Source organism: Bos grunniens, chromosome 7 (assembly GCF_055505025.1).
Source record: "Bos grunniens cultivar Pamir isolate PY7600 chromosome 7, Bosgru_T2T1.0, whole genome shotgun sequence".
Classification (NCBI taxonomy): Eukaryota; Metazoa; Chordata; class Mammalia; order Artiodactyla; family Bovidae; genus Bos; species Bos grunniens.
The window spans coordinates 47,318,849-47,345,312 of record NC_141171.1 but is presented as its reverse complement, the minus strand read 5'-3'; the positions used below and the strand labels follow the sequence as shown (position 1 = coordinate 47,345,312).

The window sequence follows — 26,464 nt, the reverse complement described above, 5'->3', positions numbered from 1 at the left end:
GTAGCTTCAATGGTGAGTTAACCAACTTAAAGAGGACTTACTTATCAATGGAAGCCCAGAAAGAGGGGGAGAGGAGGGCAAAAGAGGGCATGTGTTCAGGAAGAGAGGCCTGGATGTGGATGTCCAAAGGGTATCTTGTCCACCCTGGAGGGCCCTTGTAGAGGCCTAACCATGATCCAGAGGAAGAATGGGTCCAGCCCCATGCCCCTGCTCTGAATCCACATGCCATGGACTCCAGCCCGTTTATGGTCTGACTACCAAAGGAGCCAAGTTCTGGAAAGGGGCATGGGGCTCCCCACCCAAGAAAGGCACCCCTGTCTGCACCAAGTGCTGGAGGGCTGCGGCCTGGGTCACGCTGTCTTATGTGGCCTTTGGCTAGCCAGCCACGATCCCGCCTTCCTGCTGTCACTCAGGACACTCTCTGCAAGTTGAGTCTTGGTGAGGGGGCAGCTGGACTGGAGCAGAAAGCAAGGTTTCAGTCCTGGAGAGACCAGAGAGAAAGAGAGCGGTCCTGTCTCTGGGAAAAGCGAACTGAAGAACAGAGAGGCCTGGGAGCCAGGGAGCAAGGAGACAGGAAGAGGAAGAAAGAGAGGGTCAGCTGAGGCCAGGAGCTGCAGCAGAGACAGAAAGGGGAAGAGAGGCTGATAGAGGAAAGAAGGGGAGACAGCTCTGCAATGCAGGGCAAGGGACCCAGGGCCTGTTCACACACAGGGCTGCGGGCCACCTTCCACCTCACCGAGCCTCAGATGCTCCTCTTCCTCCCTGTCGCCCCAGCCGTCACCACCACCCACACTGCCAGCCCCTCCCTGACCCAGCCACAGCCCAGTGCCTGGACTCGGCTCCCTTCTCACAGGCCAGACTTACCTGCCTCTCCACAGGACGCTGCCAGAAGGAACCTTCTGCTGCCCACTCGCTGCACCGTGTGGAGGTGCTCAGGCACGGAGAAGGGAACCCAGGCGTGTTGAGTGTGTACTCTGCTAGGCGTGTCCACTGCAGCTCTCCCAGCAGCCTCCTGGGGAGGCAGCCTGGCCTCCACTTGGCTGTCAGAGCACCAGAGGCTCAGAGGGTTGGCTTAATTAATCCAAGTCCAAACAGCTGGTGAGGGGCCAGTGACGACTAAAACCTCTTTCCAGTGTCTCCCTACGGCTCCCAGGTGGACTTAACTGTAGAGCCATTCAACTCATTTCCCTGATTAAAATCCTTTTTCGACCCCCCATTACTTACCGCAGTGTTTTTCAGTAATTTTTGTCATTGCTGTTGCTATTATCTCAAAAAAATATCTACACAGACACTCACCCATCACCTGGAAAACGGCAGAGCTTACCAGATGTGCATGGGGGTGAGGCCAGCACCCCTCTGCTCTCCTTGCTGACACCTCCTCTTGAAGTCTCACCAGGGTACGTGTGTGCTCAGTCACTCAGTTGTGTCCAACTCTTGGCAACCTCATGGACTGCAGCCCATCAGGCTCCTCTGTCCATGGAATTTCCCAGGCAAGAATACTGGAGTGGGTTTCCCTTTCTTACTCCAGAGGATCGTCCCGATCCATGGGATCGAGCCAGCGTCTCCTGCATTGACAGATCGATCCTTTACCATTGAGACACCTGGGAAGCCAAGTCTCATCAGCGTGTCCATTCAAAACTGAACTCCTGTTCTGAGCCTGGGTCTCTTCCTGTAATGACTGGTGGAACCACCACTCAGGGACCTGAGAGCCAGCTCCTTCCCACGTACTCCTTCAGCTCCAGGAGGATCAGCAAGCCTTCTCCACCTCTCTTGAGCCGGCGGCCTCCTGCTCCCCATCTGCATGTGAACACCCAAGCGCTCAAGTCCAAGCAAGTATAGTCTCTTCCTGGAACGGCGGCACAACCTCCTCATTTCTACCGTTGCTCCCCAAATGTCCAGTGCGCTCCCCACACTGCAGCCAGAGTGAAGTGAAGTGAAGTGAAGTCGCTCAGTTGTGTCCAACTCTTTGCGACCCCGTGGACTGTAGCCCACCAGGCTCCTCCGTCCCTGGGATTCTCCAGGCAAGAACACTGGAGTGGGTTGCCATTTCCTTCTCCAGGGGATCTTCCCAACCCAGGAATCAAACCCAGGTCTCCTGCATTGCAAGCAGACACTTTAACTTCTGAGCCACCAGGGAAGCCCGCAGCCAGAGTAAGCAAACACAAAATTTCCGGCCAGAGTAGAAGGCCACCCTGACACAGGAACTTCCTGATATTTCAATGGCCTTGTCACTCCCCTCTGCCCTCCATCAAATACGACCATATATTTCCTTCTTTCTTCTACTTTTTTTTTTTATAACTTTGAGATGAAACCATCAACCCGAGGTAATCTGAGAATCAAAGAATGGGATGTGACCTGTTCTTGAGTTGTAGCATGACCACTGAGTTTCACTGGCCACAGAGCAGAGTTCATAGGGTCATCTTCTTCTCTTGCCAGCAGCTGTCACAGCAATAACTTCTGTAAAATATTCAGAATTAATCACAAGGAATGTAGACGTCCAAAGCACTCTTATGTTCCACTGACATGAAATAATAAATGTGGATATATGGACATCTGGTTGACAGTATGATGCCCTAAGATCTAAAACGAATCTGATGATGTCATTAAATACCTATCTTTCTACTTTTACTTGTATTAGAACAAGATCCCTCTCAAAATCTATATTTATACATGGAGTTGGCCACATGGTCATATAAATCATGGGAAAATTTGGAGCAGATGTATTGGGTGGCTGGAATTCTGTGAAGACTGCATTTTAATGGAAAAATGACACAGAGCAGATGTCCTACATGTCTCATGGATGGAGTGATACAGCTACTTGAAAGGAATGTTTATACTCTAGATAGGTCGACATTTAATCAACAAATGTGATTGCTTACTGTCTGGTCTTGGGGAAATCAGACGTTGGGGTGTGCCGGCATTTCCCGGCCGGAGCGGAGTGAGCCACTGGGAGAAGGTTTTACAGTGCCTTCTCTGTCCACGTGTCCTGGGCTCTTCTTCCTCTTGCTGGCCAATGGAGACGTTCCAGGGCCTTTTCACAGTAGCCTTCCATGGCCTTGCAGCCTCAGAAACTTTTGTTTGAGAGGGAAGTGATACATGTAAGCTAAACCTGAAACCCCACCAAATATAGAAAACAACTCTTTGTGTACATTTCAAAGATTTTTTAACTTCTCTGTTTTGTTGGGTTTTACTCTTTTGAGTCTGTTTCATCTGATGATGTTTTGAACGTTGTTTGGAATAATTTTCAAGACATGATTTTCTAGGGTTGCAATATGTCATTCTGAAGGCAAACGCTTGTGCTTCAAAGACAGAGTAGGTCGTGGTCTGCTTCATGTGGCCTCCGGCTTCTCTGTTTTTCTTCCTCCTTTTCATGCAACTGAGCATCACAGAGCTGTAGTCCAGATTTTCTACTTTTGTGTAACTTGGAAAATGAAGAGGTAAAGATACAGCATTCAGCATGGGAGGTCTGGTGTATAAATGGATCGGAAAATGATTTAAATAGTGACTCAGATTTTCTAACACAGGATAAGGTGGTTTGATTCTGCTGATCCCAAGTCAGGTTAGGTGTCTGAATAATCGCAGACACCATCCTCAGTTGAGTGGCTATCTGTGATTTCAGGGGAGAGATGAGGTGGGTGGGCAGAAGATAAAGGACTGTACAAAGTGCCCCCACGGTGCACAGTGGGGTTTCAGGAATGGTGGCTGCTGAATAGGCCTCTCCTTGTGGGGCTGAGGCCCCATGGTTTGTGTTTTCACAGGAACACCCTGGGGTTGGAAGGGTAGTCACAGACCCAGCACCTGGCTTGCACCCCCTGAGTAGCCTGGGCTCAATCTGGCAGACTGAATGATAGACAATGAAGAATGACAAAAACGCCATGAGTCGGAAAATCTCTTTTGATTGAGGTAATTACAAGAATCACTGAAAACAGAGTATACATTATCAACCTCTTGTATACAGAGAGACTTAGGCATGTCTATTACGATTGAGGTCAAAACTAGACCTGACTGCCCTTGTCATTTTATTGCCTCAAATATTTACTGAATGCTTACTATGCACTCAGCATTTATGCCCAGCAATTGTGTGACATCCCAACTAAGCAGACTTTCATGTTCTTTTCATCAGCACAGTGTAGTGTTTATAATATATTGCTAGATGCAACAAACTAGTTTGAATCACAAAAAGACACACAGACTGTAAGAACATATACAATTACACAGTTAGCTATAGCTCTTTGGATAATGGGCAATTTTTATGTTTATACAGCATTTTAAAAAATAGGTACCAGTACCCAGGATATGTCTAACTCAGGCTACCAGGAAAAAGTCCTCCCGACAATGAATCATCTACAACGAGCAAGAGCAGCATGATATTTGTTGCCATAATGACACAAATCTTTTTACTGAGTGGTCGCTTACTGTATCTGCTACTGGAAGCTGGCTGATCTAGATTTCTACCTCTTAGGAAGTCCCCATGCTCAGATCCTCTTAGACTCGTTTCATAATTCCTTTGCAGTACACACTTCCTAGGCAGACAAGTAGGGTTCAAATCCCAGAGAAGTCATATGTCAGAGCCAAATGTGTTTTGACATATTGTATGTGTAAGAAAACTGAACTGACGTCAGTTTCAAAGCCACAAAAAACAGACCTTCAACCAGAAAACTGCATCACGCTATTGCTTTTAATCTTTTTACTTGGGCCAAGTTTAGACAAGAGACATCCACTCCAGGTAATTCCAAAGGCACTGAGGCGTGCAGAGATACCTACTTCTGGAACCCTGAGGACTCTGATGAGCAGCACTGGGGATGTGCTCTGGTGAGTGGTGGCCAGGCACTTCTCCTTAGAAATTCTGATTGCACTAACTCAGTGTTTTTGGATTTCATAGAGGGGTCTCTATCTTAGAAAGGTCTCTATCTCTAACCATATTTGCAGAATTCGCAAAGAAAAAAAAATAAAAATGAAATATTTGGTGATTTAGGGATGACCAAAGGTCATCTTACCATAGGGAAAAAGGTGTGTTCTTGTCCTAAATGAAATTTGATGTTGTTATGAGTCATGGATACACCCCTAAGTCACAAGACACTTTGGTAATTATCCATAGTCTGAGAAAGCCTGCCTCCCTGTTGCTATAAAGTTCAAGACACAAAAGTGCATGAATATTACTTTTGCTATGCAGTCAACCAGTGGAAAATACCAGTTTCGAATGTGGACCTGCCAAAGTGTACCTCTAAATCATGCTTTGATTATCCCAACATAAGTTTCCTTAACATGTTTGCTAAACAGGGCCACACTGCCATGGATACTTTCCACTACCCTACATCACCCCTCACACATGCTGGCTCTTTCTTTCGAAGCAACCACGTACACCAAGTGAACACGTTAGCATGTCATTTGTTCTCAGCATGGATGGGAAATCCAGAGAAAAAGCAACATAAAAAATGTGATGAAGAGAGAGGAAACATAAAATAAGGACAATGAGAAGGGTGGAGAGCCACCACTCCACTGAGACAATGTCCTGGGGTGACTTTACCCATTAAGAGTTTGGGGAGCCGCCATGTTTAGTCTGATCAAAACCACTTCCTGTGAGAGGGCACAGAACAGATGGATGAGCACATGTGACTGAGCGAGCGACGACAGGGGTGACAGGAGGAGAGTGTGGCGCAGAGGGAAGACGGGGGAGGCCTTGTCTCTACTCATGGGGGAGGGAGCCACGCGCCAGCCACCACTTGCCGTCTCATGGTGCCACACGCAGAGGGCCTGTGCTCAGCTCCCAGCTTCTCTGCACACCCGAGCTGTGTCAAATGGATATGTCTGCCCTTCGGTCTCTTTGGAAACCCTGGCTGGGAACGGACCATTCTGGATTCTGCATTGAGCTCATCAGAGAGGTCGACAGGCCTGTCCATAACCATCCAGGTACCCGCTGCTGGCCTGTGACAGAGACTGTAAGTGAGCACAGCCCAGGAAAGACAAACGTTACTGTCGTTCTGCTGCCTGCATTCCCTCCTCAGTATTTCCGAATTCTGCCCACTGCTGTCCACATGCAGGGACCATCTGCATTAAAAACTCCACAGAGTGTGTGGGAAGCGAAGCACTGTGGCTCAGAACCCTTGGGGGGTAGGACATAGACATATGTACAGCAATAATCTTATTGAGAATTCTAGGAACTTCCTTGATAGTCCAGTGGTTAAGAATCCGCCTTGCAATGCAGGCAGCACAGGTTTGATCCCTGGTCAGAGAACTAACCCCACGTGCTGCAATTGAGAGGGTAACAGGCAGGAAGGCCAGGGGTCTCCAAATAGAGGAAATAGCCTGCAAGTGTCAGACATTTTTATCTCTCTTAAGCGGCAGGAGGAAACAAACTAGCAATATTTTTTCCTTCTCTATACAAATTTAAAGGGAGGTTTCTCTTAAAATACTGTGTTGCCATAATGAGACCCGCCTGAAGTTAGCTATTAGCTATTCTCGAGTCTAGAGATAACCAATGCCTTTTTCTTATGGAAATGTTTGTCTTAAGCTATGCTAATGTACTATGCCTTTACCCCAAACTCTGTCTCCAAGTCGGTTCCGCCTCTTGGCCCAGAACCTAATTGACAAACCAGTATGGATATTGTTCCCCTAATCTATGTAAATGAAACTATTTGTATGGTGGTCTGCCCTTCTTCAAGATTCAAGTTAATCATTTTATGGCCCAGGATAAACCATTTGGTGCCAAGATTATCCCAAAATGCATCTTATGGGTGAGGGGCCTGGTGCCATTCTAAATTTTAAGACATTCCTTTCTTTCATTAACAGACTGCTAGTGACTATATAACATCCAGCTAAAGACTAGCAGGGGGGTACTCTTTCTGCCCCCTTCTGATGCCTATGTCAGAAGCTTTCTCTATCTCCTTTATACTTTAATAAAACTTCATTACACAAAAGCTCTGAGTGATCAAGCCTCGTCTCTGGCCCCGGATTGAATTCTTCTCCTCCGGGGGCCAAGAATCCTGGTGTATTCGCGTGATTCAACAACAACCTTTCACAATGAAAGATCCTGTGTGCTGCAGCTAAGGCCTAACACAGCCAAATGAATAAATACATATATTTTTAAAGAATTCTGATGTCCACTAACATTTGCGAACCACACAGCTAAATTAAACTTCTGCCTTTAAGGCTCATATCATCTCCAAGCTTATTTTTCAGTGTGAATTTGTACCTTTGTGGGATAAGGAGGGAGATGGATGTAGAATGAAACCCATGGTCTTCTTGAATCTCCTGTTTAGTCATTGGTATTTGGGCTAAATAAAGAGACTTATACATTACGAGGAATTGGGAGAGGAGTGTATTGCTAAAATTAGAGGGATTGTTTCATTCATTTATGTATTGGCCACATTATGTGGCATGAGGGGTCTCAGTTCCCTGACCAGGGATCAAACTCGAGCACTCTGCATTGGGAGCATGGAGTCTCAACCACTGGACCACCAGGGAAGTCCCCGGATTAGCGAGATCATTTTAAATGAGGGAAGGACATTCCTCTCAGTGGCCTCCGGTAGAACTAATCCAACCCACTGCTTACACTTAAGAGTCTGAAAAGACTTTTCACAGACTAGGGCATCAAGCAGTGGAAATCTAGGGCCTGGCAACTAGAATAAGATGGAAGTGATTCCCCTTACTTTGGGTTGAGACACTGAAGAGTTGTACCCCAAGAGGGAAAGAAAAGGAGGTAAGTTTGTGCAGGGACTGGAGTGCATCACAGTCTTGGACTGAGCTTTTCAGAGCTCATCCTGACTTGATGGGATGCTTAGGGATCTAGCAAAGGCAAAGAAAATTCCTCTCTGGAATTATAACCTCATCTCAGTACTCTATTTCTACAAAAGGTTTTGCAAACACCATGTCCAACACAAGATTAAAATTAACCAGAGCCACTCAAAGACAAGACAACATGAGAGAGAAACAATAGAGAGAACAAACAGACCTGAAAAGGTGTTCGACATTAGAGTTACCACACAAACTTTAAGGAAACTCTGCTATGTACACGCTTGAGAATTTTGTCAGATAACTAAAAATTCTCTTAAAGAAGAAACAAATGTACATTTTGGAAATGAAACATACAGTAACTTAAATCAATAACTTAATGAGTGGGTTTAACAGTAGATTAGATATAACTGAAGAGAAAATTGACAAAAATTGACAAAATGCTTTACTTAAACTATGATTTGTAGAGTAGTAGCACTGACATAAGAGTGTGTGTTTTTTTTCAAATACAGGCATAAGAGTGTGTGTTTTTTTTTTCAAATACAGGCATAACTTGGAGATACTCCAGGCTCAGTTTCAGACCACCATAATAAAGCAAGAGAGCAACTCAAATTTTTTGGTTCCTCATTGAATATAAAACTTCTATTTATACTATTCTGTTGTCTATTAATAATGCAATAGAATTATGTCTAAAAAAACAATGTACATATTTAGTTTTAAAATACTTTATTGTTAAAAATTCTAACCATCATCTGACAATGCCACAAGCCTTCAATTTGTAAAAAAAAAAAAAAAATGTAATATCTCTGAAGCATAATAAAGTGAAGTACAATAAAACAAGGTATGCCTGTAGACTTTTTATCTTGGAATAGTTTCAGATTTCAGAAAAGCTGCAATGGTAGTACAAAGTTCTCATATAACCCACACCCAATTATTATATATGATACATTAATTACAATTAATGAGTTAATATTAGTATGTTCCTATTTTTTCCATTTAGTAATTAGTTTCTTAATGTGGATTTAATGAAATTATGTAGCTGGATGGAAAGAACACAGGTTCTAGAAAGAGATAGACTTGAATTTGACTCTGGGTTCTGCTCATTACTAGCATGATGATACATTCCTAATGACTAAAACCCATACTTTTATTCATCCTTCCTTAGTTTTTAAGTATGGTCCTTTTAACATCTAGGAACTTTTTGAATATGTGGAATCTTAGCCCCCACTACAGATCTAGTTAATCAGAATCTATATTTTAAAACAATCCCTGGGTAATTTCAAAGACATTAAAATTTGAGAGGTGTTGACTAGAAAAAGAAAAACTTTCAGAAGGAAGCATAAACAAAAATAAATAAATAAAAATACAGAAGAGAATATAGGAGGAAGAGTAAAGACAATGAACATAGACGATGAGATGCAAGTCTTGCATAAGCACAACTGTGGTCTCCAAAGGGGGTTACAGAGAGGACGGAGGAGAAACAATATTCAAAGAAACCATGGCTAGGAGTTTTCTAAAACTGATAAAAGATATCCAGCCACAGATTCTAGAAGCTCTAGGAACCCAAAACTGGAATGAAAGAAAATCCACACCCAGATATATCATAATAAGCCTGTTGAAAACCAAAGACAAAAACAAACAAAAACAGGTTACCTTCAATGGAGTCCCCACTGAACTTAACACTGACTTCTAAAGAGAAAGACTGGGAGCCAGAAGATTCTGGAATGATACTTCCAAAAGGATGGAAAACATAACTGCTACTGCTGCTGCTAAGTCGCTTCAGTCGTGTCTGACTCTGTGCGACCCTAGAGACGGCAGCCCACCAGGCTCCCCCGTCCCTGGGATTCTCCAGGCAAGAACACTGGAGTGGGTTGCTATTTCCTTCTCCAATGCATGGAAGTGAAAAATGAAAGTGAAGTCGCTCAGTTGTGTCCAACTCTCAGCGACCCCATGGACTGCAGCCTTCCAGGCTGCTCTGTCCATGGGATTTTCCAGGCAAGAACACTGGAGTGGGTTGGTATTTCCTTCTCCAATGCATGGAAGTGAAAAGTAAAAGTGAAGTCACTCAGCCATGTCCAACTCAGCGACCCCATGGACTGCAGGCTCCTCCGTCCATGGGATTCTCCAGGCAAGAGTACTAGAGTGGGGTGCCATCGCCTTTTCCGGAAAAACATAACTACTAACCTAGAATTCTATACCCACAAAAAATGTTCTTTAGAAACTGTGACACGATAAAATTCAGACAAATAAAAAATGAGGTAAGTTCTTCTCCAGCTACTTTGCACTAAAAGAAATATTAAAAAGTATCTTTCAGATATAAGGAAAATGATCCCAGATGGGAGTCTGGAGATGTGGAAACAGACAATGAAAATGGAAAATGTGTGAATAAATCAAAATTACTTTCTAGGGCACAAAATAATAATAATGCATTGTATGTTTAAAAGATATAAGCATTAAAATACAAATAGCAGAGTGGAAGTATTAAATAAAACCAATAATGTCCAGAAAGAAATATCAGTTAAGACTGGATTTTGATGATATATATTATAATCTCTACAATGAATAACTATTAAAAGAATGACTATAAATTATATAAGACTTTCAAGTTAATAGAGGGGTAAATGCCATACATAAATAATTAGTCAAAAGGAAGGCCAGAATGGGGAGAAATAAATAGAATAGGCAAGGAAAATAGAAAACACGGAGTAAGATGGTAGATTTAATTCAAAATGTATCAATTTTTACCTTAAGTGAATTGGTTTAGGTAGAAAAAGCCTGCCTCCCTTTGGGGATGTTTGCTGACAGCTCTTCAGTCTCTGCCTTCCCTCTTGCCCTCTGTTCTACATCAGAGAAGGAAAATACGGGTGCTCCCTCCTAAGGTGCCGGTGGGAGCTTCAAGCCACACAAGCCCTCTCGTCTGGGGACATGCCAGGACCAACACAATCTCCCAACTCTAGTCTCCTTTCCTTGTTCTCAAGTCATTTCAGGCTTGCGTGGGAGGTCTCATCTGCTTTCCCAGGCAGTCTCAATTATTTAAGCAATAAATCTTTCACATCCTCTTGATGTGAATGTATGTTGTCATTGGTCTCCACTTTCAAACCAAAGTCTGGGTAGGGGTCTATCCTGCTTCTTCAGGATGGTTAAAACAGTTGAACAAGCTCTAATTAAAAGACCAAGATTACAAGACTTGATTAAAACTACAAACCCACATACATACCATTTACAAGAGCTGTATCTAAAACAGAGGCATACAGAAAGACTGAAAGGATTAAAAAAAGATAATATGGAAGTCACTACATATATTTGGCTTTTCCAAAGATGGACTGCAAAATAAAATGCATTACCAGACATCAAGAGAATACTTTTAAAAACACTTTTAGTTCAGAGGACAATGTAAGTATTCTAAAACTGTAGCCTATAATAAAAGAGCCTCAAAATATTAGTGCACAAATCAAGCTTCAAACATGAAGAGAAACAGAACTGTGCAGTCATAGTGGAAACTATTGCACACCAATTTCAGTAACTGGAAGAACAAGGAGATTAAAAAGCTGGTAGAAGTACAGGATGGGTAACAGTTGCTCAGTCATGTCCGACTCTTTGTGAGCCCATGAATCGCAGGACGCCAGGCCTCCCTGTCCATCACCAACTCCCAGAGTTCACTCAGACTCACGTCCATCGAGTTAGTGATGCCATCCAGCCATCTCATCCTCTGTCGTCCCCTTCTCCTCCTGCCCCCAATCCCTCCCAGCATCAGAGTCTTTTCCAATGAGTCAACTCTTCGCATGAGGTGGCCAAAGTACTGGAGTTTCAGCTTTAGCATCATTCCTTCCAAAGAACACCCAGGGCTGATCTCCTTCAGAACGGACTGAACTGAACTGAACAACATGAGCAAACTGACACAGTGGACGTATGTCCCACACTTCACACTGCAGGATACATTTTTATTCTCTCGAGTAGTATTATATAGAGCTTTCTTTTTTATCAGTCATTGAGCTGCATTGAAAGTTTTATTTATATTACTGCTTTTGTACTACTTTCCACAATAGAGGTTCTCCACCTAGGATCAAGCTGCCTCATGGTGTCAGAAACCCAGCCTTGTTCTACTTTGCGGTTCCACTATATATATATATTTCCATTTTGAAGGCTGCCTCAGTCCAAGGTGGCTGCTGAAAACTCCAGCTATTAGGATCACATTCGAAACACAGGAAGGAGAAGAAGGATTTCATAACCTCCTTTTAAATACACTTTCTGCAATTTGCAAGTACTATTTCTACTTATATCTCATTGGCCAGAACTTAGTTACTTTCACATCTAGCTCCACAGAAGGCTGGAATAGTCTATTTTGGTTGGCCATGTACCTAGTGGAAAAAAATTTGAAGATTTCATTGTTACACAGGGAAAATTATAATGATATCCAGATATTGAAATAGAGAGGGATAAAAAATATTCACATTTTACCTTATTTAATGGACATTTTCTCCAGCCCCAGCCTATCACCATTGAACAAAAAAGACAGAATTTGCCCTGTGGGATCCCCTCCGTCTGTGTACCTTTGGCATGGTATGAAGGGGGACAGCAGGGAGGGACAGGCAAGCAAGCAATTACTAAGTCAAGGGAGCTTTGCATCGATACCCTAAACATAGTAGGTTGAATAAATAGGCTGTGGAGGTCTTGCTTTGCAAGTTAAAGTGAGTGACTACATTAAAAGTGAGTGAAGTCATTAATAAGCATAGCCTCTATTTCATGTAGGATGTCCAAGTCTAAATCAAACGCAACTGTTGGAAGACCAGATGTTATTCCCATTGCTACGCTGCAGTGTTTTCCTGGAAGTGATCTCACCCTGATGGTAACGCTGTTGTCCAACTGCTCATACTGTTTATATCTAGAAACCCAGATTTCAGGTTTAAAATGCATCAAGCTGCAAACAGCTATTGCTTTGAATGCTGAGCCTGTTACTGAAAATTCAAGCAAAATCCTCAGGCAGTGAGGTGTTAACTTTGATGGTTGTCAGGAGGCAAAGTCTTATGTAACTTGTAAACACGTGGGTCTATTATTACTCATGGTTCTGGACAACACCGCCACATAAACTGATGTGGGAAATCAGTCTTTGCTGTTCTCTTCTATGAAGAAAAAAAGTTAACTGTGATTAGTTATCTGCTATAGATTAGAAAGTATATAATCTCAAAGCCAAAAAGGATATTTGGTAAGAGGCATAGAGTGCCAATCCTTAAAAGAATAAACAAACAAACAAAAAACAGCTACCAGAAAACAGTGTGATGATGACCTTTATCTGAAATATTTTCTTCTTTTTGTTTTTCTCTTTTTAAAATTTGAGGGTAAAGAAAGGCATTGTGAGAAAATAAGCTGTTTTTGAATAATAGATTTTTTAAGGATAATTATATCATTTTGGTTTTACATATTCATCTCACAAAAACATGACTGGTATGATGAAGCAAAAACAATACAGTTGTTAACACACTGATAGGTATACACACACAGTAGTTCATTCACATTATAAAAGAGATGGAACAGTTAGATGGTTCTTATGTTGAGCAGCAGTATGAAGACAACTAATGCCCAAGACTGATAACATGACAGCTTCCATTTCTGGGCGGGATACTTTCTATGGGCCAGGTCCTGTGCTAAGTGGTTAGTATGCTTTATCTCACCAAACAGAAAAAGGTCCTATAGTTATCCCCAGGCTCAGCAGACAAAAGGATGGTGCAGGAAGGGTATGTCACTTGCCCCAACCCGCATGGCCCTTGAGAAGTGCAGCTGGGTCTTAAGCCCAGGTTGCCTGCTCCAGAGCCCATCCTTGTAAGCCTGGGATTAAATGAAACATATTGTGTTATAGGTATAACAGTAGTTAGAGCTGAGCTATCCCTGGTAGCTCAGCTGGTAAAGAATCCACCTGCAGTGCAGAGACCTCAGTTCAATTCCTAGGTGGGGAAGATTGCCTGGAGAAGGGATAGGCTACCCGCTCCAGTATTCATGGGCTTACCTGGTGGCTCAGATGGTAAAGAATCCACCTGCAAAATGGGGGATTGGGTTCAATCCCTGGGTTGGGAAGATTCCCTGGAGGAGGGCATGGCAACCCACCCCAGTATTCTTGCCTGGAGAATCTCCATGGACAAAGGAGGCTACAGTCCGTGGGGCTGCAAAGGGTCACACACACACTATGTTATGGTAACTTAGTCACGCACCTGGCATCTAATGAGCTACCAATAAAGGTAAAATGAAGGATATTTACACAAAAACAGACTAAAGCAAATTGCAACTCACATACCTTCCACATCACTGACGATGCCTGAGAAGACAGTTAAGGTAATGAAAGATAACCTGGTCAGGGGTCCCTTTTTGGTTCTACCTCTCACCTCCCTGGTAGCTCAGACGGTAAAGCGTCTGCCTACAATGCGGAAGACCTGGGTTCAATCCCTGGGTTGGGAAGATGCTCTGGCGAAGGAAATGGCAACCCACTTCAGTACTCTTGCCTGAAAATCCCAAGGATGGAGGAGCGTGGTAGGCTACAGTCCACGGGGTCGCAAACAGTCGGACACGACTGAGCGACGTCACTCACTCACTGCTTCACAGTTATCCCTGGGGAGCATCCCTGGATCACTCCTTGAGAGGCTGTGTGGCTTTGGACTAATCACTTACCCTCTCTGGACTGACATTCTTCTGTCTGGAATGATTCCTAAACTTTTCCTTTGCTCTGAATTTCTACAACTTAAGTCACCTTTAAAATTTCGCCTGAGGAAACCAGTGCAGGAGCCCAGGGAAGCTGAAAGCTTCCTTCACTATGTAGAAGAAGATTAACCGCCCTATTAAGAAAGAGAGCCAGGCACCAAAAGATCAGCATTTTCCACAAAGGATCAACTCTTGTTTCGATGGTAACTGGCTGTGGTAGCAAAACTGCAAGCTTCCAGAGTGGGCATGACTCAAAACCAGAGGGCCAGGGAAGACCTTTTGAAGAGCTGATGGAATCGAATTACGCCAACGACTTTCATAATCCTGCTCTGTGTGAGACCCAAGTGCGTCAGTCCAGATGGGAATCGCATGCAGGCTTTCTGTCGGGGGCAGAGGTGGAGGCTCCGAAGTCTGCTCCATGGCGCCCACTAGTGGAAGGCCACACTGTAGCGAGGCAGACTTGCTGGCTGCTGGGGTTCCAACAGCTCCACACTGTTTAAGCCCAAAGTCCACGCGTGCATCTCCTGACTAGGAAAACAGGAGAAAAAGAAAGTGCCTTGTCCAGGGCCATCAGCTAGCTAGAGACAGAGCTGACATTTTGGCAGCCATTTTGGTCAACACGGAGAAGTTATCTTTTGGACAACAACCAATGGCTCTCTATCATACCTACCATTTCATATTTGTTGTAAGATCCTGATCGCCATATGAAAAGAAAGTGCAAACTTGCTCTATCCTTAACCCAAGAAATATAAAATGTCTGGACAAAGTCTTAGGTCTTCTGATTTTTGTCATTCAATGGCTGTGCAAATAAATGCTTGGGATCCCATAAATATTTTATTAATGAATATTTTATTGGAATCAGAACTCCCATGAATATTTTATTGGAATCAGAATCGTTTAGAGAGAAAAATTATATTGGAAGTAACAACTGACAGATACTTTGAACTTCTTATGAGTAACCAGGAGAGCATAGTACTAACTCTCAAATATAAAAATTCTGACAAAATCCACCAAGTCATCTCAAGCATTATGGTGTATGTGTGTGTGTGTGTTACTCAGTCAGTCACCCAGTCATGTCCAACTCTTTGAGACCCTATGGACCATAGCCTACCAGGCTCTGTCCATGGGAAAGAGTGGGTTGCCATTTCCTTCTCTAGAGGATCATCCCAACCAGGGATTGAACCTCTGTGTCTTGTATTGCAGGCAGATTCTTCACCATCTGAGCCACCAGGGAAGCCCCCAAGTATGACAGTAGTAATGCCATTTATTTTCTGGATAATTAACAATACTTGAAACATTAACAGTATCTGTGTTCAAACAGTGTTTAACCATGTTAGGAAAATAAAAGCAGCATGTGACTCAATTCTTATATCCTGAGAAGCTGCACATCTTCACAAGGAAATGAGATATACACAGTGCATACAGTATGTGACTGTAATTCTGAAATAAATTAAATGCCCCAGAGAAAAGTTTGGAGGGAGTCTCAAGAAGGGCTACTGACAAATCTAGAAACAGCTAGAACTTCATGGAGCTGACAGGACTTGAGACAGGACTCCCAACCTTAAAGGATGGGAGGGGCACTGAAGTAGAGGGAAAGGAAGACAAGCGTTCAGAAAAGGGAAACACACAAGGATGCAGGGTGGTGGCTGAGGCAGGAGGAAGTTCCACAGAGAGAAAGAGGGTGTTCAGAGCAGTCCTGGCATGGCTCATCGCATCGTGACTTTAGTTTCCCAAACCTCTCCCAATCCCTAGCTGGCTTCTCTCTTGCCTCTCTATCCAGGCTAGATCTCACAGTCAGCCTTTCCAATCAAGGTTGTCAACTCTATGCTTTAGCTATCTTGGGGCCTCCCTCTGCTCCCCGTCCTGGGCAGTCGGACACTCCTGGGGCATCACAGAGACTGAGCTCCTGGGTCCCAGCTGCTTGGCAATCTTTTTCTTCATTTCCCATTTATCAGTGACCAGTCCAAACCACGTTCAATCTCATTCTTGCGGACATTTCCTTGCCACCCTCACATTTTCTATGCCTCTCGTCTCAGAAGATTGAGGCTCTTCTACATGGGCTCCAATGTAACCTGTCCCCCTTGAAAATGTTTCTTTATTGCCACTTATTCTCCTTCCATGTTCCAGATCACCCCCTCACCTTCACACATTACATCCTCAGGTTTATACTATAATTAGGTTCTTTGCTCCTGGTGGCTCAGAGGTTAAAGCATCTGCCTGAAATGCGGGAGACGTGGGTTTGATCCCTGGGTCAGGAAGATCCCCTGGAGAAGGAAATGGCAACCCACTCCAGTACTCTTGCCTGGAGAATCCCATGGAGGGAGGAGCCTGGTAGGCTACAGTCCATGGGGTCGCAAAGAGTCTGACACGACTGAACTACTTCACTTCACTTCTTCACTTTGGTTTCATGTAGCAGATTTCTGCTTCAAAAACTATGGGGCAGAAAATCTTTTTTTAACTAATCTTTTTTTTTTTGCTCTTAAATGATAAATTGGAGCAGTGTATTACTTGCTATTTGTTATGAAAATGCGGGGACTGCAGGCTAACCTCCATGCACGCTCCCTCCCTTGTGAGAGTCTCTGTTTGCTCCACATACCGCCCACTCTTGGCTCTAACAGCCCTTCTGTTTCTGTATGATCTGGCACTGGTAAAACAGAAGGATGTGCCGCGTGCTCACAAAATGCGAAACATGCTAATGAGACGTGGGAATCAGGGATTTTCCCCCTCTGGCTCCATCATTTTCATTATGTCTTATTTCTTCTCTAACTCCTCATCAAAGGTCTTAAATTGAACAGACTATAAGAAAAGTTTTCAGTGAGATTGTAATTGAGTACATAAAGTGTCCATAAATTAAACCAACAGAATGAAATTTTCTGAAGTCCCTTGAAAGCTCCCACGGCATGCCAAGCTTTCCTTCTGTCCTGGTTCAACTCTTGGAAGTCAAACCAGAGTTAATTTTTTAATTCCTGAAGCAACGGCGCTACAATGTTGTGCTAGTTAATCTTATATATCAACTTGGACAGGTCATGGTACTCAGATATTTTGTCAAAAGACTATATACATGTCTCTGTGAAGGTATCTTTTAGATTGACACTTAAAACAGCAGACTTTGAGTAAAGTAACTTACTCTATAATGTGGGAAGGTCTGAGTCAATCAGGTGGAAGACTTTGAGAGAAAAAGATAGAGGTATCTAAAGAAGGTACCTTAGGTACCTGCCCTCAGACTTCCCTGGACTCCAACCTGTAGCATCAATTCATTCCTGAGTCTCCATCCTGCCCACCTGTCCTGGAGATTCTGGAGTTGCCAGCCTCCATTACTACATAAGTCAATTCCTTAAAATAACATACACTCTCTCTTTTAGAATATAGTATGGTAGTGGTGGTTTAGCTGCTGAGTCATGTCTGACTCTTGTGACCCCCATGGACTGTAGCCTGCCAGGGTCCTCTGTCCATGGGATTTCCTAGGCAAGAATACTGCAGTGGGTTGCCATTTCACATTCTTGGGGATCCTTCCTGACCCAGGGATCAAACTCTGGTCTCCTGCATTGCAGGCAGATTCTTGACCGACTGAGCCAGCAGGGAATCCCATAGCATACAGAGGGTTATTTTATATATATATAGAAAAAAATATATTGTTATTTTGTGTACACACCTCCCCCCTTACTAGTGCTGTTTCTCTGGAGAATCCTAATAAAAGTGGATATCCTTTTGTTAATTGCAGACAGAAAACAACATCTCCAGCAGAAATAAATTCTCTGAATTTGGAATTACAAAGGATACTTTCCAGGCTAGGACTGTTTTACTTTCCCTGAAAAGTTCTATTTACCCTGCTGTCTGGCAAAGGTTTAGGTAGAGTCATCTAGTCTGAAGGTCACACTCTCTGTCCTTTATGTCTATCAGGTCCAACCAAGTTCCTTTCTTTGATAGTTCCTATTTAGCAATAACAGGAAAAAATTGTTTTATGTCTCTGATACATGTTCTGATAAAACAATTTAAAAGTAAAATTTGAAAACACAAGTGTATCTAGTCTTTGCACAAATATCTAAACACCCAACTCCCCTGTCCTCTCTCACAGCATCCAACACAAGTATTCCTGCAGCAATTCCAGATCTCCCTAGGATGAAATAAAATTTTTAAATTCCATCTTTTTTTATTAGAAATAAGCAAACAGCGGGATTAGTCTTGATTTACAAGGCCATCTGAAACGCTTCATGGGCTCGGCCAATGACAGGACCATCAACACTCCCCCTACACGTTTCCCTCCACCTACACCTGCACTCCCCCTCATTCTCACATCCAGGGCTGACCCCTCCATGCTCTCAAGTCTTTCCTGGCTTGCCTGCCTCTCTAATCATCTTTGCATTCTCACAGCACTTAGCTGAGTGCCTTGTACAAACCACTCACTAAACACGAGCTAGAGTTGTTGAACAGTGAAGCAGTGCTGTAACTTTGAGAGCTATTTATGTTGGCAGTTCCTTTTTTAGAAGGTATCAGTAGCTAGAGAGACAACGTAGTCCCCAAACAGGAGAGCATCATTCCTTCCATTGTCATAATTCATTTATTACTCAGTTTAAGATGTTCAGCTGTTCTGAGTCAATCTGAACAATGGCGCCAAGAATGTGTGTGTTGTAACCTCTGGCAACACTCTGTGTCTGTGTGTGGTGCAATTTCAGGGTTCAAAGCTCAGTGGGCCAGTCGCATCTGTTTACCATTGCTTGGGGTAATCTCGGTCTTTGTTTCCTTAGGTGGCCCTGGGATGTTTGCTTTCTGTTGGTCAAAGTACTAGCAGATGGTGAAACTGGGTGAGGAAATATGCCCACTGTGGGTCTGTAAGTATTTGATAGAGTGAGGACCATCTATTGACTGGGCTTAGTACATTCTGGAAACTTAAAATCAAATGGTCAGTTCTGACACAAAACTCTCTGGCAGGATTTTAAAATCAACAGACTCTCATTTGAACGAGCAGATTTAAATAAAGAATAGGTTTTTTGCATATTTGTATCCAGTGAGATACAGAACAGCTTCACTGGTAAAAGTTCAAGTCCAATTTAAATCTCAAAGGCTAGAATGATCTTGTTTTGCATAGATGACCACCACTGTCTTTTAGCTACAAAGGTATGCAAGAGACAGAGAATCAGTTGGTTTGCAAGTGCTCTTGAGAGCAATCTTGGGTAAAATATTAATGGCTGTGAGTAGAGAAGGCAGACATGGTAAATTAAGAGTTGTGAGGCGCAGCCTTCTCATTTTTGACCCTCTGCCCTTAGCACACAGTAGACAGAAAAAAGGAGGACCTTTACATTCCTCATAGGTATAAGCATTTTCCCAGGGTCATGGCCATACAACTTCATGTAGGGACTGTGCACAGAGAACAACCAATAGATACTTAGGAAAACCTGACATTCCACATACCAGACAAAGACTATAAATCAGCTACTTTAAATAATCAAAGAACTAAGGGAAATCATGTATAAAGAAGTAAAGTATGAGAACAATGTCTCAACAAATAGAGAATTTCAATAAAGAACAGAAACTACATGTAAGAGAACCAAATAAGAATTCTAGGGTTGGAAAACACAATTACGGAATTAAAAAATTCTCTAGAGGGGCTCGAAGAAGATTTGAGCAGGGAGAAGAAGGAATTAAAGAGACTTGAAGATAGGTCAATTGAGATGATCCAGTCCAAGAAACAGGAAGAAAAAGGAGTGAAGAAAAATGAACTTAGAAGTTTAGAGAACCGTGGGGAACCCCCAAGAACACCAGCGTATGCACAACGGAAGTCCCAGGAGGACAGGGGAGAGATAGAAAGGGGGAGAAAGAATATTTAAAGAAATAATAACTGAAAGTTTATCAAATTGGATGAAAAACATTAACCCACACACCCAAGAAGATAAACAAAATTCAGATAAGATAAACTCAAAAACGCAAAAATTGGACACATCATAATCAAACTTTCAAAAAACAAAGCCAAAAATAGATTCTTGAAAGCAAGAGGAGAGAAGGAATTCTTCACAAACAAGGAATTCTTAGAGAGGCTAACAGTTGATTTATCATCAGAAATCATGGTGGCCAGAGGCAGTGGTATGATACAGAAGAAACATATCAAAAGTACTAAAAGAAACTTGTCAACCAAGAATTCTGTATTTGGCAAAATTATCCTTTAAAGAGCCTCTTGATTAAAGTGAAAGAGCAAGTGAAAAAGTTGGCTTAAAATTCAACATTCAGAAAACTAAGATCATGGCATTTGGTCCCATCACTTCATGGCAAATAGATGGGAAAATAATGGAAACAGTAAGAGACTTTATTTCAGGGGGCTCCAAAATCACTGCAGATGGTGACTGCAGCCATGGAATTAAAAGATGCTTGTTCCTTGGAAGAAAAGCTATGACCAACCTAGAAAGCATATTAAAAAGTAGAGACATTACTTTACCAACAAAGGTCCGTCTAGTCAAAGCTATGGTTTTTCCAGTAGGCATGTATGGATGTGAGAGCTGGACTCTCACATCCAGTCTTCTAAAGAAAGCTGAGTGCCAAAGAATTGATGCTTTTGAACTGTGGTATTGGAGAAGACTCTTGAGAGTCACTTGAACTGCAAGGAGATCCAATCAACCCATCCTAAAGGAAATCAGTCCTGAATGTTCATTGGAAGGACTGATGCTGAAGCTGAAACTCCAATACTTTGGCCACCTGATGCGAAGAACTGACTCATTGGAAAAGACCCTGATGCTGGGAAAGATTGAAGGCAGGAGGAGAAGGGGACGACAGAGGATGAGATGGTTGGATGGCATCATTGACACAATGGACATGAGTTTGAGTAGGCTCTGTGAATTGGTGATGGACAGGGAGGACTGGTGTGCTGCAGTCCATGGGGTCACAAAGAGTTAGACACGACTGAGCGACTGAACTGATTGATCCTTTAAAAAATGAAGGATAAAAAAAGTGAAGGATAAGTTTAGACTTTCCTAGGTAAAAACTGAGAGAATTTGTTACTAGCAGATCTGCTCGAGGGAAATGTTATGGAACTCCTTCAAGCTGAAATCAAAGGACACCAGACAGTAACTTGAATCTCTGGAAAAAACAGAGTGTATTGACAAAACTACAAAAGTAAATAAAGCAGCAAATATAAATCTGTATACTGATTAGCATACAATGTATAAAGGTATAAGTTATATGACAAAGCACAAAGGAAGAGGGAAAGAGTGGAGCCATACAGGGACAAAGTTTCTGTATACTACTGTAGTTAATTCAGTATTAATCTGAACTAGATCATTGTGAGGTAATTTATAATCACCAGGGCAAGCACTAAGGAAATAAATCAAAAGTATACAGCAAAAGAAATGACAAGGATGGGATTTCCCTGGTGTTCCAGCAGCTAGGACTCTATGTTCCCCAAGCAGGGAACCAGAACCCCCTGGTCAGGCAACTAGAACCCACACGCCACAACTAAGAGTTCCCACTGCACCAAGAAATGACAAGGAAATTATAAAGTACAATAGAAAATACTGATTGACCACAAAAGAAGGCAGTAAACAGACAGATAAAAAAAGACTGTTTTCAGATTAAATGAACTTGTATATAGACAATTCTAAGGAATTCATAAAAAAAATCTGTAACAGCTAAGAAACTAATTTGGCAAGCTCACAGGATACAAGACATATATACAAAAAGCAGTTGTGTTTCTATATATTAGGAATGGAAATGGTATTGATGAACTTATTTTCAGGGAAGGAATAGAGATGCAGATAAAGACAACAGACTGTGGACACAGTGGGGGAAGGACAGTGTGGGACGAATGGAGAAAGTAGCACTGACATATACACACTGCTGCTGCTGCTGCTGCCAAGTCGCTTCAGTCGTGTCCCACTCTGTGCGACCCCAGAGACGGCAGCCCACCAGGCTCCCCATCCCTGGGATTCTCCAGGCAAGAACACTGGAGTGGGTTGCCATTTCCTTCTCCAATGCATGAGAGTGAAAAGTGAAAGTGAAGTCGCTCAGTCGTGTCCGACTCTTAGCAACCCCATAGACTGCAGCCTACCAGGCTCCTCCATCCATGGGATTTTCCAGGCAAGAGGACTGGAGTGGGGTGCCATTGCCTTCTCTGATATACATAGGTGGTTAGAAGTTGCAATATAATGCATGGAGCACAGCCAGACACTCTGATGATTTAAAGGGGTGGGATGGGGTGAGGGGAGGAAGGCTCAAGAAGGAGGTGATATATGTATAATTATGGCTGATTTGCATTGTTCTCCAATTAAAAAATAAATTAAAAAACAATTTCATTTATAATGGCATCAAAAGGAATAAAACACTTAGTAATACACTTTACTAAAGAAGTGCAAGATATATACCCTGGAACTGCAAAACTTCTTGAAAGAAATTAAAGAGAACCTAAATAAATGGAAAGACACCGCCACCCCCCCGCCATGTTCAAAGGTTGTAAGACTTTATAATGTTAAAATGGCAATATTCCCCCAATTGATCTACAGATTCAACTCAATCTCTATAAATTTCATCTACCTTTCAATTTTGTTCAGAAACTGACAAGATGATTCTACAATTAACACTGAAATGCAAAGGATCCAGAATAACCAAAACAATTTTGAAAAAGCAGAAAAAGCTGGAAGACTCATACTTTCAGATTTCAATATTTATGATAAAGCTAAAAATCAAATCTGTGTGGTACTTCCATCAGATCAGATCAGTTGCTCAGTTGTGTCCGACTCTTTGCGACCCCATGAATCGCAGCACGCCAGGCCTCCCTGTCCATCACCAACTCCTGGAGTTCACTCAGACTCACGTCCATCGAGTCAGTGATGCCATCCAGCCATCTCATCCTCTGTCGTCCCCTTCTCCTCCTGCCCCCAATCCCTCCCAGCATCAGAGTCTTTTCCAATGAGTCAGGATATATATATAGATCAGTGAAATAGAACTGAGAGTCCAGAACAGCCAAATTCATTTGGGCAAGGGTTCCAAGAAAATTAAATGGGGGAAACAACAGTCTTTTTAATAAATAATGTTGAAAGAACTGGCCACCTACATACAAAAAAATATAAATTTGAACCCTCTACTTCATCCCATACAAAAAAGTTAACTTGAAATGGATCAAAAACCTAAATGCAAGAGATAAAATTATAACATTATTAGAATAAAACATAGGCATAAATCTTCATGCTTTGGATAACCATTTCTTATATATGACATCTAAAGCATGAGTAGCCAAAGCAGGAGGAAGATATATTTAACCTCATTAAAACTAAAAACTTCTATGATTCAAAGGACACTGTCAAGAAAATGAAAAGACAACCCACATATGGGAAAAGAGTATTTGCAAATCATCTGTCTAACAAAGATTTTGTGTCCAGAGTATATAAAGAACTCTTACAACTCAACAATAGAAAGATAAATAATCCAATTAAAAACTGGGCAAAGGATTTAAATAGACATTTAAAAGACAAAGGAAATAGACAAAAGGGCAAAAAGCACGTGAAAAGATGTTCAGCTTCATTAGTTACGTGAGAAATTCAAGTCAAAACCACAACTATATACTACTTTATATCCACTAGGATAGCTATAATTAAAAAGACAGATAATAACAGGTGTTGGTAAGGATGCAGAGAAATTGCAACTCTTAGTGCTGGTAGGAATGTAAACTGATGTAGCCACTTTGGAAAACCATTTAATAGTTCCTCAAAAAGCTAAATACAGAGATATCATATGACCCAGCAATCCCACTCTTAGGTATATGCCCAAGAGAACTGAAAACATATGTCCAGATAAAACTTGTACATGAATGTTCATAGTAGTGTTATTTGTAATAGTCCAAAATGAAGATAATCCAACTGCTCATCAACTGATGAACGGAGAAACAAAACATGGTCTGTTCATTCAATGGAATATCATCTAGTCATAAAAAAGAAATAAAGTACTCACACATGGTAAAATGTGAATGAACCTTGAAAACATTCTGCTAAGTGAAAGAAGCCAGACATGAAAAAATCACATATTCTCTGATTTCATTCATATAAAATACCCAAAACAAGCAGGTTCAGAGAGTGAAAAAGTAGACTAATAGTTGCTAGGGGCTGGGAAAGTAGGAAATGAGGAGTCACTGCTCATGTGTCAGGTTTTTTGTTTGGGGGTGATGAAAATGCTCTAGAATTAGATAGAGGCGTGAGTATATGATTTTGTGAATACACTAAAAAACCACTGAATTATGCATTTTAAAAGGGTAAATTTTATGATATGTGAAGTCTCAATTTAAAAAAAGATCAAGCTATGTCAGCAGACATAAAACATGCATGATATATCTATGTATATAGATATACACAAAACTATAGTTGTCAGGTGATTAGCAACTACAATTTCATCTGCACTCTTGTTTCTTCCTTTCAATGTAACATCATAATTCATGGGGTCTAGGGTTTAGTATGTAAAGTTGAGGGAGGGAGTTATTCTGTGTATCACACAGAATTACACTTAATAAATGTAAAAGGAATGATGTAAATAGAAAAAAGTATGTTGTTTTATTCCTCTTCCTTTTGCCCCATTTCCAAATCCAAAAGAAATATTGACAACCTATGTCACCATGCTTATCCTCTGGCTTTTTGTGTTATCTGGCCCCCCTGCAAGTAATCCTGGTTGAAAAACATGGGTCTGGGAAGCCAGGAAGGAAATCAAGGAGCAAGATGTTTATAAACCCATTTGGTGTCACTCAAAGAGGATACATTTTCTAGTCCATTTTATCATGGAAAAGGAAAGATTTCTGACTAGATGGTACGGTTGGTTGGAAAACCACTTAAAATTGTATCTTTTCTGTTCTCATTCCACATTCATCAAGCCACTTTCCCGAGGTGAGCACCTTAACACCAAGAGAGCACATCCTCCCATTAGAGAGGAGTCATCTCTGTTGAAAATCATCTATCAAGATAGCTAGCTAGCTATCATCTATCGATCTCTGTGTTTAGCTTCCTATAATCTGATGAACTCGAATCATTCTCCCTGAGTCAAAGTCTTAGACAACAAAAAGACTAACGGTCAGACTCTGGATTAAGGGAAATTTACCTCAATCAAGGATGATAAGTAGGTTTTTATATGCTAACCGACCATACTAGCACCATGATCTTGGACTTTCAGACTCTAGAACCGTAAGAGATAAATTTCTGTTGTTTATGAGCCATCCCATCTCTGGTGGTCTGTATAGCAGCCCAACAGACCAAGATGAACACAAACTATTAACATATCAGAATCAATTTGTTCATAACCTCCTGCCATTTGGCCAGCATTATCACTTTGCTATTTCAGCACATGTTCACCACCTACCTCATCAGAAGCAGAAGGTAGAGTTATAGAGAAGCAGAGACAGGATAGGAGACAATCGAGCCTTGCAACTGGGTGAGAGGCTGGCAGGCTACAGTCCACAGGGTCACAAAGTGTCGGACACGACTGAGCGACAACACACTTACATGACTTTATCTCAAGCTTTTCTAATAAGAGATGAGACTAATGTGCTGAAACTAACTTAGTTCATATCAATATAGGAAAAGAATAGTTTTATCACCACTGCCCTCAAATTTGAATTATAGTGAGTTTTGAATTTCTCCTCATCTCGGGTTTCTCTACCTTTAGTGAAATGTTAAGAAAAAAAATAAAAAGATCAAGGCATGAGGTACAGGTCGGGGCACAGTTGGTGGGGGAGGGGGTGGTGTCAGGGGGCTGGGGGTGAGTAGGAGAGAAATGTGAAAGCAACTTACAGTGCTGGTAGCTGACTACATCTTGCGAAAGTTAAATACCCATAATTGTAGCCCAACAAGAATTTGTAATTCCACATGTATTTCTTTATGAAGTATAGCTTAGAGAAGATAAACCTGTCTATTAACAGATCAGTGTTACTAATCAAAAGGTTTCTACCGTGTAGCAACCATCTGACCGTACCTTATAATCACTGGCTATACAAAAGAACAATGACTGTGCCTTCTGGTCCTGAGAGCCCATTGCAGAATGGACACTTGCCAGCTCTGTTCAGAACAAATCTTCAGTTAGCCGGCTTATA

At 42.1% G+C, this 26,464-nt stretch overlaps 1 protein-coding gene across 7 annotated transcripts in view; it reads right to left on the bottom strand.

Annotated features, from left to right (window-relative positions):
* Positions 1 to 5,775: 5,775 nt before the first annotated feature.
* The window catches only part of LOC147369407 (F-box/LRR-repeat protein 21), a 54,653-nt gene continuing 33,964 nt past the window's right edge, over positions 5,776 to 26,464 (bottom strand). For 3 of the 7 annotated variants that reach the window (XM_086413631.1, XM_086413635.1, XM_086413636.1), the window contains one exon: positions 8,441 to 12,089. In XM_086413631.1, the coding sequence (XP_086269757.1) occupies positions 12,043 to 12,089 (47 nt within the window). In that variant the 3' untranslated portion in view covers positions 8,441 to 12,042. Of the gene's footprint in view, positions 5,938 to 8,440; positions 12,090 to 13,732; positions 13,887 to 26,464 lie in introns of those variants that run through there. The other 4 variants (XM_086413629.1, XM_086413632.1, XM_086413637.1 and 1 more) reach the window with 4 other exon arrangements.